We start from the raw sequence: 16,522 nt of genomic DNA, 5'->3' as shown, positions 1-16,522 counted from the left end.
TCAGTTCAGGTTGTCTGGAAATGCCACACATTTTCAAGGCTGGTTTTGCTTTTGGATTTTGTTTTATTTGTTTTGTTTTATTCTTTTGAACAGCTTTTTATGTAACTGCAGCTGGTCTTAATCAAACATTCACTGTCCCTGAGGAAGACTTTAAACAGATCTGATCCCCTGCCTCCACCGCCCTGGTGTCACGTTTATTATAAGTATAGGCCACCACACCCAGCCGGGGACTGGAAGGGAGGTTAGCATTTGGGAATAGGAGTGTCAGCCCGTGGGAGCTGGCTCTCTTTTCTCTCCGAGTTGGAATTTAGGTAGTCAAGCTTGGCAGCAAACATTAACCTTTTCCCACTCACTTAGCCGTTTCTCAGGACGCTAAGGGTAAATTTTTAACTTCTGTCGTAAAAGTTAACCCTATTGAAGAAGATAAACTTAGATGATGAGGATTCTCTATTGTTTACATGTGTTTCTTAATTATTGTGTGTGGAGTGCATGCTATGTGTACCGTAGTGCATGTGTAAAGGGTATAGGATGTTATGTAGTTGTTTGCTGCCTTTGAGGGTGGGTTCTGGGAACTGAAATGAAATCATCAGATTTCAGAGTAAGTGCTGTTCCCCACTGAGCCATCTTGTCAACCCAAGACCTCTGTTTTAACCCATGTTAGATTCTTTCTGTTGTTATACACTTAACCAAAGACTGGGTGGTTAGAACCTTGCGATCTCTGGATGGATGGATTTGGTAACCCACATGATACTTAAAGTTCCAAGGAAGCTATCTTAACTATATTTAAAGGTAGGAGTTGGACCCCAAGTTAGATAAACACACTTCATTGTAACCCTTAGGACTAGGGCTCAGTTATCTTAGTATCTTCCCTCCCTTTGTTCCTTTGTATCCCAGGACAACTTGTTCCTCATTCATCGCAAAGGGTATATTGAAGTCCTGTTTTGTCATTGATAAACAACCCGTTTTGAGAATTAAGTATCTCATTTTGGCTTCATTATTTTTTGTTTGAAGCCATCTTGCCCAATGTAATAGTGCTATATAATAGAATTAAGACCTAGATCATGATTCTTGGAGATAAAAAGTACATTTCCTGTGTTCTCTCCTTATATAAAGCACTACTCACGTGTTTCAGAGGCTCTCCTAGATATAGACACAGTACAGAGCGTAAAGTAGAACCCTCAAGTTCTCATCTGCTTCTTTATACTGTGACTCTCCTTGTCTTTATGCATCCAACTGTCTTTTCATCTCTGAAACACTAATGATGATTTACAACCAAGATTATAATGTGCTTTGTACCACACAAATACATCCTTAAAGTAAGTTCTAAGATTGGCTTTTGCAAAGGTAAATGTTTAGATTTCTTCCCAACTTAAAACTTTTAGTTTGGGGCTGGAGAGATGGCTCAGCAGTTAAGAGCACTGACTGCTCTTCCAGAGGTCCTGAGTTCAATTCCCAGCAACCACATGGTGGCTCACAACCATCTGTAATGGGATCCGATGCCCTCTTCTGGTGTGTCTGAAGACAGCTACAGTGTGCTCATATAAAACTTTTAGTTCATAGTACTAGAGATTGAACTCAGGAGAGGACATGAAACATACTTTTTATTTTTCTGTTATTGCAAATAAAGTTTTAAATATATATTCTGATTGTGGTTTCCCCTATCCCTGCTGCTCCTAGTTCTTCCCCACCTCCCTTCCCATCCGGATCCACATCTTTTCCATCTCACATTAGAAAACAAACTAGCATTTAAGGAATAATAATAAAATGAGGTGAATCAAAAACAAACAAATATGAAAAAAAACCAACAAGAAACAAACCAAAAAAGAAAAAGTACAGGAAACATATATAAGTGCAGAGATACATGTTCCCACATTAAAGAATCTAAAAACTACCCCCCAAACCAGAAGTCATGATACACACCCAAAGGACCTATAAGATAGAAAAGGAAAAAAGCCACCACATAATGTCAAATAAGACACTATGAGATAAAGAACCTCTAAAGATACCATCGAATTCATTTTATGTTGGGCTATCTACTACAGGCGTGGGGTCTATCCTCCCAAGTGGTTTCTTTCCCTAGTGAAAACCCTGGAAGAAAACTAATGTTTCATTTGCAAGTATCTATCAATTGGAGACAGTCTTAGTGATGGGCCGTGCTTCTACTTTCCTCCCAGTACCAGGACCCACACAGGCCCTGTGCATGCTGCAGTCTGAGTGTATGTGTGCACCAGTCTGATTTGTCTAGAAGGCCTTGATGCCTTCCTCTCTACGGGCTCTAACACTCTTTCATCCTCTTTTCTACATAGTTCTCCGAGCCCCAAGGAGAGGGATTTGGTGGAGACATCGTTTTTAAGGATGAGTGTTGAAGGTTTTCACTCAGTATAATGTCTGGCTGTGAATTTGTATTTGTTCCCATCCGCTACAGGAGAAAACTTCCCATGCTGGCTGAGAGAGACACAAATTTATGAGTATAGCAGAATGTTATTAGTCATTTTGTTGCTACATTTCTTCAGGGGAACAATTTGTTTTCCCCTAGGTCCCTGGATTGCCAAGGAGGACCAGTCTCAGCGTGAAGGGGATTCTGAGGAAGGGGTGTCTAGGAACAGCAAAAGAACTACTCATTTAAAGTCAAATCATGGGGAACATGCAGATGACCTGTGTTATGCTTAAGACTAACTTTCTCTGGAGATCTTCAGATAGCTCAGACCAAGGCCCAGTTTTTTTATTTACATATCAATTCAATAATTTACTCCAGATGCCTTTTTGATTATCCCACCAATCAGTATTTCATGACTCCAGCCCCCTGATTCTTAGGAAGAAAAGCAGCAAGCACTTTCTTTTTAAGATTGCAAATAAATTCAGAGATCTGCCTACCTTTATAAGCAACAACAATAAGCTAGCTGGGTAGGATCTTGCTCTGAGATAGCCATTCCTACTACGCCCAGGCTGATCTTGAACTCAGGAATCTGCCTGCCATTATATTTTTCTGACAAGCCGGATCACAGTGCAGCAAAGCCTCTGTTCTTTTAGGTCTCTGAAGCTCCTTATTTTTTTTTTTTAAAGATTTATTCATTTATTATATATAAGTACATTGCCACTGTCCTCAGACACACCAGAAGAGGGCATAGGATCTCATTACAGATGGTTGTAAGCCACCATGTGGTTGCTGGGAATTGAACTCAGGACCTCTGGAAGAGCAGTCAGTGCTCTTAACCACTGAGCCATCTCTCCAGCCCCTCTGAAGCTCCTTATACAGTTTATATTGCATCCTCATATTTTGCATAGTTGAGAAATTACATAGTCTTGAACTCATGTTTTCAAAGTTCTTTTCCACAGCCTTAAGGACTGTCCTGAAGGTCTCAGCATTTACCAGTTTGCTAAGACATTAGCCACACCTTTGCCTCCCAGACTCTGATTATCATGGAGTCATTAACCTTGACAGAAAGGACACTCCTAGAAGGAGGAACATGAAAATATGTATATTATTATACAAACAAGTCGTATGCTCACAGCAGCCATGGAGGCCCATGTCCTGCTGACTCTGTTCCATGGGCAGAAACCATGTCATGCTGTCCCTTGCCTGACCAAGCCAGACTCAGTACTGGACTATCTAATCTCAGGTTCTTTGTAACCTAAGCAGTACTGTGTCTGGGTTCCATCTCATGGAGTGGGCCTTAACTCAGAGCAATCGATTAGTTACTCCCACAGGTTTTAAGCCACTATTGCACCAGTGTATCTTGCCAGGTCACTCTTAAAGAGGGTTTGTACCTGGGTTGGTCTTTGCTTTACCTTTCTTCTTTGGTAGTGTGCAGAATACATTCCTATACCATGAATGCTAATCAATAGAGGTAAAGACTTCAGGAAGGCATCAGCATGATTTCTCCTTGTTCAATGAGTTGTGTAGTTGTTGTCTTAAGTAATATTAGGACCTTATTGTCAGTTTACTTTGGCAACAGCTCAATTACACATAAGCCATTCCTAATACTGGAAGTTTCGTTTGGTGACGAGATGTTCACTTGGGGCTCTGACTTCCCTTGTTTGACTATTTCATTTAGACGCCTTCATGGATGTTTGTATTAATAGAAAGCTAGTACTGTATGGCATATCGATATGACTCCTCAAAATGGCTCTTAGTTTTAGCTTTCCTTCTCCATATTTCCTCCCTGCCTTCTTCTCCCCCTCCCCATCCCATTCCAGTCCCCCTGCCATGTCCATCCATAACTGTCTATTGTATTCCATTTCCCAGGGAGAAGTCTTTTCCCACTACTCCCTACTATCTACCTAATCTCTGTGGTGATATGGACTGTAGCTTGCTTGTCAACAACTTCACAGCTGTCATCCACATATAAGTGAGAACATAGGATATTTGTCTTTTGGGGTCTAAATTACCTCTTAGGATGACTTTTTTTCTAGCTCTATTTACCTGAGAGTTTGAAGATTCTGTGTTTTTTGGTTTTGGTTTGTTTTTTGTTTGTTTGTTTGTTTGTTTTGTTTTGTTTTTTACAGATGAGTAATATAAATAATACTTTTGACCAGTCTCTCTGCTGTGTTTGCAACCTTCCCAACCCTTATTTCAGCTGACATTTGCGTTATTGCAGTGATTGGATCCCTGTAACTCTTATTTTACTTAATGACCACAAACAAAAGTGGTAATGTATCAGAGGGTGTCCTTGAAGTTCAGTCTACCTACTTTCCCCTCTCAAGTTCCAGCATCACAGGGGTATACTGCTTTACTCAGCTTGTCAGAACATAGTCTGTCTGTGAAGTTGTATGGAAAGAAAAAATTTCCAAGGTAAGCATGATGGCCCATACCTGTAATCCCAGCACTTGGGAGACTAGAGCAAGAGGACCTTGAGTTCAGAGCTAACCTAGTTACGTATAATACAAACCTCAGCACAAAACCCATAATTCATTGTTAAACTATAGATAAGATGTTGTCAACATCTAGTGTATTGGGGACCCTGGGTACACTCGCAAACCACCAGGACACAGGGGGTGCAGAGCAAAGGCAGAAGCAACTGCACGCAGTTGCAAGCCTTATTAATCCTTATATAGATATGAATATGCATTACTTCAATTTCCATTTTGGCAAGATACTATAACATCATTATTCCTACAATACCAGGAACAACTGAAGCAAGACTAAACAAAGAAATACAACTAAACAAAATATTCACATAACAAATCACCTCTCTTCTTATTATCAAAATATACTTGCCATTACCAAGAGAGCATGAGAACCACTTCCACAGAAACAGGATATAACAGAACATAGTTTAAGGCCAAATGAGAAAAACATTTTCTTCTCAGGGGCAGCATTCCAGCCCCTACTTGCACCTGTCACCAGTCCTTACTTGACCCTGCCTGGGAGCTGCATCTCTATGTCTTCACAGGATGTCAATATTGGAGTTAAGATAGGCAGAGGTTTTAGTGGTTTTGTTTTGTTTTGAGACAAGGTTTTACTAGGTAGCCTTGGTTGGCATGGAACTTGATATAAACCAGCCTAGTCTCAAACACAGACATCCTGAGTGCTAGGATTAAAGGATGTGTGTGCCCAGCTGGTTACAATCTTTATGTATGGGGTGTGGCTCAGTTGGTACTAGACTGTCTTGAATAATGCCTTGGATTGGATTCCCAGCATAGCGTGAAACCTGAAATGGTAAAGTACACATAAAATCCTAGCACTTGGGAGATGGAAACAAGTTTAAGGTCTGTTTTGACTGTATAACAGGCTTAAAGCCCGCATGGCTTCAGCCTTGGCCCTGTCTCAAGAATAAGACAGAAAAAATGAGAAAAAAAATATCAGATGCAAGAACAAATGTGATTTCAGAAAAGCGAAACAGATTTGTGGGAGGATGGAATTGAATGTGGTTGTGCTGCTTTTATGGATGGTACTTTAGTACCAGCCAAGGAGGGTTTTTTTTTTTTTTTTTTAAAGTTCAGGTGGGAATTTAGTGGTTTATAGCTTCTTTTTTTTTTTTTCCGGAGCTGGGGACCGAACCCAGGTCCTTGCGCTTTCTAGGCAAGCGCTCTACCACTGAGCTAAATCCCCAACCCCGGTTTATAGCTTTTATACTAGGACCTGGGAGATTAAAGCAAGAGGGCCATGAGTTTGATGTTTGCCTGGATTACACAAGACCTCATCTCACTTCCTACCCACCACCACAATCTCTCAAAAGTTCAATTTGAAACTGCTTAGAAAGAGAAAAAAAATAAAGTTGAACCCATTAAATTATATACATGAAGCACATGCGTTTTCATGTATCAGTTGTACTCCAGTCAAGCTGGCAGAAGACACATCATGGAGTAGGAGTTTTCTAAAGGAAAAAACATGATAAACACTTGATTGTAGCATTAACTGTGTTTGGGGAAGTCTGATTTGTACCTCATAAACACATCTGAGTAAACATTTGGCTACCTTTTAGTGGACTAGATAGCTCTTAATCCAATCAGGCTTCCTTTCCAGACTGGTTTCTGGTAGATTGAAAGATGTCTAGGCTATACTTCTCTTATATAAAGTTCCACTTGTATATGATCTTAGATTTTTTTTTCTTTTAAAGTGTTAATGGCCAACAGTCTGTAGAAACTGAATCCTTGGTGGATACAGGATCCTCAGTAAGGTAAAGTATGACATTTGTCTTTGTCCTTAAAATCACTGATAAAAGCAATTTATATATATTTAAATATAGTTGGCATGTCAGTACTATGATTTAGAGGTGAAGAGTTTGAGAATAGCATTCTAGACAATACAATTGAATATTTTAGAAGAGAGGAAAGGTAAGAAAGGATTTGCTTAGTTATAGAGTATTTTTTGTAGATAAAAGTATAGCTAAAATGTGTATATATTAGGTGGGGGTAGCAACCTAAGTTCAAGCACATTGATTTTTAGATTCTGTTTTGCTTGTATATAAGATTAGAGTGATGCAGGGCTGAAGAGCTATTGAGAGAGCACTGGCTACTTTTTCAGAGGACCTGGATTCAAGTCCCAGCAACCACATGGCAGCTCACATCTGTCTAACTCCAATTCCAGGGGATCTGACATCCTCACACAAACAGACAGTTCAGGCAAAACACAAATGAACATTAAATAAAAATAAATTATAAAGGAAAATTAGAATGTTAGCTTTGAAGTACTGTTTAAAACATGTCACATTCATTATTTCCAGCGTATAACTTTACCTTTACAAAAAAGTCTTCGACTCTATAAAGTGAGGGATCTAACAGTAGATAAAGAAATTTTTGAATTCTCCTGCAGAAAATGATTTAGAAGCCACAGGGAAGAAGAAAAATAAATGTATGTGGTTTGAGAGGTGTTTGGGAGTTCTTGTTTTGTTTAGTTTTGTTTCTCTCTCAATGTATTTGGAAAACTGATAAATCTTCATTTCTGAGTAGATGAGCTGTAGAAAGAAAGATAAAACAAATGGAAGTTCAACAATAAAATTATTAAAAAGTAACATGGACCACTCAGAGAGCAACAAGAGAGACAGGCCAGTGTGGAAGATTCTGTAGCAAAGATGAGACAGGTCTAGTCTCCGGAGTCAGTCACAAGCTCTCGTGTTTTATTTAGGTCTCACAAGAATGCCTTATCTCCGTTGAAAAGCAGACGTCTTCAGCCAGATTTCAATAGGAATGAAGCAAGAACAGGAACTCTTCAGTGTGAGTACGACTGCTATGGTTGAGAGGGATGGACGTTCTAGCTCCCACCTTAGCACTGCACACTGCAGCACGGCGGCTCAGCAGACCGGAAGCCTGCTTCAATAGTCTGGTCTGATTTGTTGGCGTGTGTTTGGCAGTTTTTCTGCTTAGCTGTATTCAGCAGCTTTAGACCTTGGAGTGATAAATACAATCAAAGTTCATTGTTCACGTTGACTGAGTGAACTCTTGAGTCACTACTTGCAGGGGAAATACAAAAGTTTAGGTTTGCTTAATTTTCAGTAACTTTTTTATCAAATAATCACAGTCTGGTTTTATGTTTGTTTGTTTAAAGACACTGTGGTGTTGGCTCCTTAGTATTGACTCATTGCCAGCAGCAGTATAATGTGTGTCTGAATAAAATAATATGTAACTCTTCAATGTTGCCTTGTGATTTCCACAGGTACACATGCATATGCCCACACATAAATAAATGAATATAATTTTTAAAATTCAAATAAAGACTATGAAGTGCTTTACTTGTGTTTGCAAATGTACATTTAAGCTTTAGAGTATTAGATGATTTAAGTAGAAATCTGTCCTCAAAACCAGTCTTCTGTTTTTCCTAGTCACCCGTGATTTGCTGGCTTACCAATGTAAATAAGAATAATTTTGTTCTGTTCAAAGCCTGGCAGTGAGGTTTAGTCTTATTTCAAACTTTTGATTGTCTTATTTAGCCTCCTGGGTTCTGGAGTTACTGTGTGTGTCTCCATGCCTAGTTCTTGTGTCTTATGTAATCAGGGCTTGTAGCATGGTTTTCATGATATGAAATTCTACTTTGTCGAGTTAAATTTATTCTCTATCAACCCTTCCATCAGACTTCTTGTTTCCTTGCGTCTTCATTTTCTTTCTATTTTGCCTGGATTTTAAGTCTATAATTTCAAATTTTCTTAAATGCGAAGAGTACCTACTGTCTTTTTCTGTAAAGCTTTTTGTCTAAGTCTATAATACTCTTTAGAAATAAATTTTGGTCATAGCTTTGCTAACAAGTTGATTTTCAGTTGCTACAGTGGAGAAATCTGACTTGTAATACAACTTTCCCCCTCTTTATTTATGAGTTCTCCCTTACATGACCAGGTTTTCCTAGCATATGCACTTAATGCTGGAGACCTCTCCTAAATTACTGCTTTCGTTTTGGATTTCCGTTTAGTTAAAGTGATTTTTCACTTCTCTTTAGATTTCCTGAACTTATGGACTATTTGTACTTGCTTATTTAATTTCCAGGTAATTGAAGCATATTCCAAATATCTGTTACTGATTTCCACCTTAATTCTGTTGTGGTCTGAGAACAGCTCATAGACAAAAGGAGACCTACAACCTAAGCTGGCCATAAACTTGCAACAATCTATTCTGCAGTGGCCTCCCAAGTGCCAGTTGCCAGAGGACAGCTTTCAAGAGTCTGTTCTCTCCTTCCACCAGCAATTGAACTTGGATAGCCAGGCTGCCCACTAAGAACATTTACTTGCTGAATCATCTTACCAACCCCTGAAAGGATTTTTTTTAGTGGTTTATCCTACTCTTGGTCTGTCATGGTGATTGTTGTTGATGCATACCTGAGTGGAACATGTATTCTTTTATTAAATGGAATTTTTTAAAGTTGTACAGGTCAAGTTGTCAATAGTGCCTTCCTGATGTTCTAGTTCTTATTTCCTACCTATATATTCTAAAAGTTGCTGAGGAAAAAACCAAGCTATCATTGCAAGTTTGCCTCTATGTTAGCTCCCCTCCCAATTCTAGCCCTATTTAAAGCCTTTTTTCTAGTACTGAGGTTTTTGTTTGTATGTGGTGTGTTTCCATTTTCCTGACTGGAAACAGTAGCGTTGTCAGACTCCCAGTATGTGTGGGTCCTACTGCATTCCTGAGGGGTTGCCGTTACACCTCAGCACTATATCTTTGTGTGGTCCAAGTGCAGTTGCATTGGTAAATCCCATGGCCAGTGCAGTGGACCCAGGTAAATGCGTTCAAGGGAGCAGCTTTAGCTCAGCTCTTGGCCTAAGTGTTTACTACTTTCTGGAAAAGCTATAAAACGTCATAGTAGCAAAGAAGTCAGTACACTCCCAGGAGCCGGTCAGTGGTGTCCTGCTTTGACTTCCTTCATCTGTTTAATTGCCTATCTATGAAGAGCTTTGGAATCTACAGCGTGAGGGGATGATTGAGCTTTGTAAGAATTAGAGGAGGGGCTGGGGATTTAGCTCAGTGGTAGAGCGCTTGCCTAGGAAGTGCAAGGCCCTGGGTTCGGTCCCCAGCTCCGAAAAAAAAGAACCAAAAAAAAAAAAAAGAATTAGAGGAACCATGTAGACAGCTGGAATGTTGTCAAGTTATAAAAAAAAAGTCTGATTGGAATTTTTAGTCTAAATTATAACCAACTATAGACCATGAAGATGAAAAGGTGCAATTATGTCTTCCTATGAATAAGAACAGTTATTTCTTTAGCATGTAACATTTGCTTATAGATGCATGCTTTTTATTTACATTTTATGATAACGAATTCAGTGTTAGAGTTATTCACTAGGCATGGTGGTGCTCACCATGAATACAGTACTTAGAAGGCAGAAACAGGGAGAGCTTTATGAGTTTGAGGTCAGCCTGTTCTACATAGTGAGTTCCAGGCCATCCTAAACTACATAGTGTGATACTGTCTCAAACAGAAACAAAGTAAAAGAATAAGGAAAGGGTTATTACTGGATCAAGTACTCCCAGCACTATCATAAACAAGATTTCAGTGACCATGTACCAAAAGTGCTTTTGCTTTTCTCTGCAGGTGGGATGATGCTTCTCTGGCAGTCAGATGAACTCCTGCAGTTATGTCACTTACAGATTTGAAGGGAAAAGAATAGAGACAAAGAGTTCATTTTCTTATAATATCTAAAATTAACAGAATTTTACAACTTTTGGAAAGTCCAACTTCCCCCTAATATGAAACAGTACTCAGTGTTAAGTGTTTTTTTCATAGGTGAAATAGCAACAAAACGAAACAGAAGAACCAGTGGAGGGAATAGATTACGTATTTCAAAGAATCAGCCGGACACTAATGAAAAACATGGGCGCAGGAAAAAACAGGTAATTTTCACTATATTTGAAAAACATTTATGAACATTAAAGCAAGCATTTATACTCAGATTTCCCTAGTAGGTTTAACTTAAATAGGATTTTTTTTTTATTCATTTATTATATATAAGTACACTGTGGCTGTCTTCAGATACACCAGAAGAGGGCATCAGATCCCATTACAGATGGTTGTGAGCCACCATGTGGTTGCTGGGAATTGAACTCAGGACCTCTGGAAGAGCAGTTGGGTGCTCTTAACCAGTCAGCCATCTCTCCAGCCCTTAAATAGGATTTTTAAGCACTTGAAAACCACATACAAAATAGAAAATAATTCCATGATCATTTTTGTTGTCTTTTGGGTTTTTGTTGTTGTTTTGCGACAGTGATTCTCTTTGTAGCCCTGGCTGTCCTGGAATTCACTATGTAGACCAGGCTGGCCTCAAACTCAGAGATCCACATGTTTCTTCCTAATGCTAGGACTAAAGCATGTGCCACCGCTGCCTGGCTTTGATTAGATTTTTTTTTTTTTTTTTTTAAATCTGGTCAGCTTCAGTGTTTACATGGTTTCTCTCACTTAAATGTAATCATAATGCTATCTTTCCAGTATTGAAAACTGATAAAGTACTTTATCTGATCTCCTAACTCTTGACAACAGATCAATAAATCTAGTCATTACTATTTATTTTTCTTACTCAATTTAAGATGTGTTGGGTTTTTCCCCCAACCTGTTTATGCTTGAGTCATTTCAAGTGTAAGAGCTTTGGGAGTTAGGCCAATAGGATTATTTTCTATGGCCCCAAGCTGTTTTGTATAGATGTCTGTCCTATCAGTATACTAGTCAAAGCAATCAACAGCGATTTAGATTTGCTTCCCGCACGTCAGTCTGGCAGGGGTGGGACCTGAACATACTACACAAGTGCTGCTGTACCAGTGAGCCGCTTCATTAGTCCACTGCGCCCTCGTGTTGTTGGGTTAGTTGCTTGGCTAGTTGGTTGGTTTGTTTGTTGTTCTTATGCTAGTTTTCATAGATATAAGACCACTTCCATGCAAGTCTTATCTTTAGGCCTCGTGGGCTTTTTAGTGGTCATTTGTCCTCGGTTGTGGCCATTGTAAATGCTTCTTTATCTGCTTAACACTGTGACTCCCTGGGTGAGACCTAGAACAGGGGCACAGATGGTCAGTTGTAAATTGTAATTGTAAAATTACATTATTTGAAAACAGGCATTGATTAGGTGAATGGAATGCTCTGGAAGTATTTTGAACTTGGGAGTATTCCGAAATACTATTCTTCCCTCCCCCTGACAGATGGATTTTGTATAATCTTTACCCTAAACATGGTATTAGACATCATGGAAGTCAGACTTCCATGTTTGTACCCCTAGAGTTTGTACCCCTAGGTTCATAAACATTGAGTGCATTACATTCTCCTTTCTTTGCATCTCCAGTGCTGGGATTGTCACCACAGACAGCTTTCAGTAGTTCCTTTGATTCTCCTCTGTTTGCCCATGACTTACTCTCTGCTAGATGTAAGAAGTCTAGTTCGCAGCTTGTTCCTTTTTCCCTGTGGGGGTGGGAGTGCTTTGCTTTTGAGACCAGAATCCAAAAGTCTCTGCTGCACACAATGCTTTCCCGGTAGGATTTGAGTACAGATCATAGGTGTCATTTGTAGATAACTATAAGAGAACAGTATTTTCTCTCGTAGGGAAGGTATCGACCATATAATCTATAGAATGTATGGGTATTAATGATACCATTGCTTCCTTACCAAAAGAGTTAATATGGACACTTTCAGCTTAGGTTTTATTGTTCAGCTGCCCACTATTGACTTTGGAAGAGAATTTGTTTCAGAAGCTGGCTGACACAATTTTATGTTGTATTGGGGCTTTCGGTTTAATTTATTTTTTTTTTTATTTAAATTACTCAGTGCCTACTTGGATAGATTTTTTCTTCTTTTTGTATATTAAACAAAAGTACTTGAGCCTACCTCAATTAAATTTGTAGAGCCTTTTATAAACTTATTCCATTGAAGGAAAAAGTAAATGCCTTTCAGAAGTAAACCCCTTACACCAAGATTACATAGTGTGAATTTTAACACTAGGATTTTCTGATGTGAATCTTACTTTTTCAATTGTATTAAAATCTACATGATGTGAATTCATCATCTTGAGATTTTTAAGACATTATTTTTATATCTATTTCTGGAGTATGTGAATAAGGTGTTCAAATGTTGGGTTTCTGGGAGCTGGAGTTAAAAGCAGTTGTGAGCCATCATCCATCACAATTCTCAGAACCAAACTCAGATCCTTTCCTTTGCAAGAACAGAATGTGCTCTTAACTGGTGAACTTTCTCTCCTCTGCACCTTAATCATTTTTAAGTGTATGGTATAGTAGCATTAAACGTATTCATATTTTCATGTTATCACCACAATATGGACAGTAATGTCTTTCAAAACAAACTCTAGACTCATTAAAACATTCTTCCTTCCTTCATTCTTGGTAACTGCCATTTTAACTGCCTGTCTCAGAATTTGACAGTTCTAGGAACCTCATATCAATGAAATTATACAGTACTTAAGTTATTTTGAAAATTTATTTATGTGAGTGTTTACTACAAGTGTAGCTGGTGCCAAAAAGGTCAAAAGAGGGCCTTGGATCCCCTAGAACCCGAGTTACAGTTAGTTGTAAACTACCATGAGGGTGCTGAGAACTGAACCCTTGTCTTTGGAAGGGCAACAAGTGCTTTTAACCACTGGGCCATCACCCTGGCCCCAGTACCTGTCCTTTCAAGTCTATGTTATTTCACTTAGCATAATTTTCTTAAGGCTTAAGTATGTTGTCAGAACTTCCCTTTTAAGGATAAATAATATTTCCTATATATTGTATGCTGCAAATTCATTCATTCATTGATGGACACCTGACTTGCTTTCTCATTTTAGTGTTGTGGATAACACAGCTGTGCTAGTGTACAAGTTTTGTGTTGCACTCAAATCCTTCTTTTATCATCCAAAAAAGGGATAATTAGTTGGTCACCCATATCAAATATTAAATGTTAGTACTTTCTGTGTGCAAAGTATTAGATTTCAATTAAGGTTTTTTTTTCAGCATTTTCTCCCAATTTAATTGTACATTTTAATAATAGTTGTGTTTTGGGGCGGGAGAGATGGCTCAGCGGTTAGGAGCACCCGACTGCTCTTCCAGAGGTCCTGAGTTCAGTTCCCAGCAACCACATGGTGGCTCACAACCATCTGTAGTGGATCTGATGCCCTCTTCTGGTGTGTCTGAAGACAGCGACAGTGTACTCACATATATAAAAATAAATAAATAAAGTCTTTAAAAAAAAATAATAGTTGTGTTTTGAAAGTCTGTCTTACAAAAGACTTGTACTCTGTGTGTGTGTGTGTGTGTGTGTGTGTGTGTGTGTGTGTGTGTGTGTGTGTGCGTGCGCGTGCGCCTCCCCCATCGCAGGTACACAGAATTTCACTGAGTTCATTAGTGAAAGACTATACAGTTATGAGTTCTATTTAGAAATGTAATCTATTAAGAGTTAGATGAAAGATTCTTAAGATAAGTCAGACTGTTATACATATCCCATTATAGATGGCTGAGATTCTGTAAAACTATCCTAAAATGTTTACGTGGAAATGGCAAGGAAGATCTTGCAAAACCACGTATGTATGTATCTGTGTTCATATATATAAAAATATATTTTAAAAAATCATTTAATTTTTAAGAGTCTAATTATTGCTCTGATGTCTAAAAGATGTACTTTCTTTAAAGAATATTTCTTTGAGTGACTTTTATGTTTTTTCAACAGACATGGCTTTGGGAAGAAGACAGAAGTTTGAAGTGTGGTGTAAGGAAATATGGAGAGGGAAATTGGGCTAAAATACTATCCCATTATAAGTTCAACAACCGAACAAGTGTCATGTTAAAGGATCGGTGGAGAACGATGAGGAGGCTAAGGCTCATTAGCTGAGACTCCGAAGGCTGCCTGGGTTGGTTTCAGCTCACTACATAGGACAGTTAAATACTGGATCACTGTGTTGTTTAAAACTTCTTGGTCAGTAAAGATGAAGCATTATTGTGTGTGTGTGTGAGAGAGAGAGTGTGTGAAAGAGAGAGGGAATGTGTGTTTTGTTACAAGAGATTTGTACTGTAAAAGTAAAATTATATGTTATCATTATTTTCTATAAGAATCTTTATTTTCATAAGACATAGAACCCTACCAAACTCAAGCCCCATCCCATGTTGTGTTACTACAGAAGCAAGAGCCTAACAAATAAAGAGTACATGACTGTCACTGCTTGTCTAGTCCATGACTGTAAACTGACCTTACTGAGTGCCACCTAGAGATGGACCAAGTTGGAAAAATCTTTCGATGTGAGTTTGCTGCTGGATTAATGACTAGTGTACCACTTACTAAAGAGTTACTACTAGAGGGGTATGCAAAACGACCCATGAGTTCTAACAAGCCTGGCTTGGCTTCTCAAAGTTTCATTTAAAGGAAGTTGCATTTTCACTAAATATTTATTCATTGCAATATTTAGTCAAAGACTAATAATTAGCATTTGAGTTTTATGTGCCATGCTTAACAAGTAAAAACAAGTCTCAACCTATTGAAATATTAACAGGAATATTACTCAGCGTTGTGTATTTCCTGCAAAGTGTCATCACTGCTTTCCTGTTCTCTTGAATTTGCTGTCTGATATATATTAAACAGAATCATTAATAATTGCTATATGCTTTCTGATCCAGTCTCTACCTCACATGCTGCAGTCACTGTGTTTACCCACGTTGCTGATGATTAGTTCCAAAGCTGGCATCTTGAGTCAGAATAGTCATATGTGTCAACCTCACCCTGTCTCCAACTTCCCACCTCCGTCTGTCCACAGTTGCTGTTTGGCCGACGTGGTATCAAACAGTGCAGTGCAGTGCAGTCTGCTGGGTGTTTCAGTGTGTTTGTTTCTTGAGTTTCAACTGAGACGTGTCTTTGTTTCACCTCATCTAAACCGGAATAACTTGAAATGGGCAGTTTTAGGTGTGTCCAAGGGGACAGACCTGGGGATCAAGTTAAGCAAGACTCTGACAAGTATCACTATGTAGGCAGAATCTAGATTAAGGTTTGCATATATCAATGTGTGTATGTATGCATAAGTATAGGGCAGAAAGGAATCCCGTGAGGGGACGGTTATTGGGACTTTTCATGAAACAAAGGTGTGAATTAGAGGATGGGGACCTTGCTGGGGGTTGAGAGAGGGATGGATTAGAACAAAGTTATAACATGTATAGAAATGCCATGTGAAGTTCAGTTTTACACTAACATGGAAATATAATTTTATTTTTATAAAGCACTTGATCAAGCAGCTAACAGCAAAAAGCTTGGGAAGGAAAGTTAGAAGCTGGAATGGAGCGAGGGTTGGGGCTCCCTTTACACCATGCTGGGTATTAGACATGCTTTCTGGATACTCAGGAAGGTCCAACCTGCACCTCTGACTGGTCCCCAGCTTCTGTGGAACTATTAGAGCTTAGACATAAAGGGCTGGGGCAGGTGTTGAAAGCCCCAGCCCTGATCCAACCTCAAAACATAAGAGAGTGTTTGGTTTTATTACCCTGGACTTGTGCTTATGATTAAAGAAATTAAATTAAATACTCCCAAGTATTTTTTTTTGCTTGTATCTTTGTCACTGCAGGATCCAAAGTATATCTATATCTAATTTGCTTTTTTTTTACATTATAATCTATTATATGCTTTTCACATTTATTATGTTCTTAACATACATTT

The 16,522-nt window shown here is 38.7% G+C and overlaps 1 protein-coding gene across 6 annotated transcripts in view; it reads left to right on the top strand.

Moving 5' to 3' along the window:
* Terf1 (telomeric repeat binding factor 1) overlaps positions 1-15,474 on the top strand; it is a 29,222-nt gene extending 13,748 nt beyond the window's left edge. For 2 of the 6 annotated variants that reach the window (XM_087547822.1, XM_087547820.1), the window contains 3 exons: positions 6,561-6,620; positions 7,568-7,656; positions 14,555-15,040. In XM_087547822.1, coding sequence (XP_087403948.1) covers positions 6,561-6,620; positions 7,568-7,656; positions 14,555-14,625 — 220 coding nt within the window. In that variant the 3' untranslated portion in view covers positions 14,626-15,040. 6 annotated transcript variants of the gene reach the window in all.
* Positions 15,475-16,522: the final 1,048 nt, after the last annotated feature.

This window comes from Rattus norvegicus, chromosome 5 (genome assembly GCF_021556685.1).
Source record: "Rattus norvegicus strain SHRSP/BbbUtx chromosome 5, alternate assembly SHRSP_T2T, whole genome shotgun sequence".
Classification (NCBI taxonomy): Eukaryota; Metazoa; Chordata; class Mammalia; order Rodentia; family Muridae; genus Rattus; species Rattus norvegicus.
The sequence above is the reverse complement of the archived record's forward strand: the minus strand, read 5'-3'. Positions and strand labels throughout refer to the sequence as shown.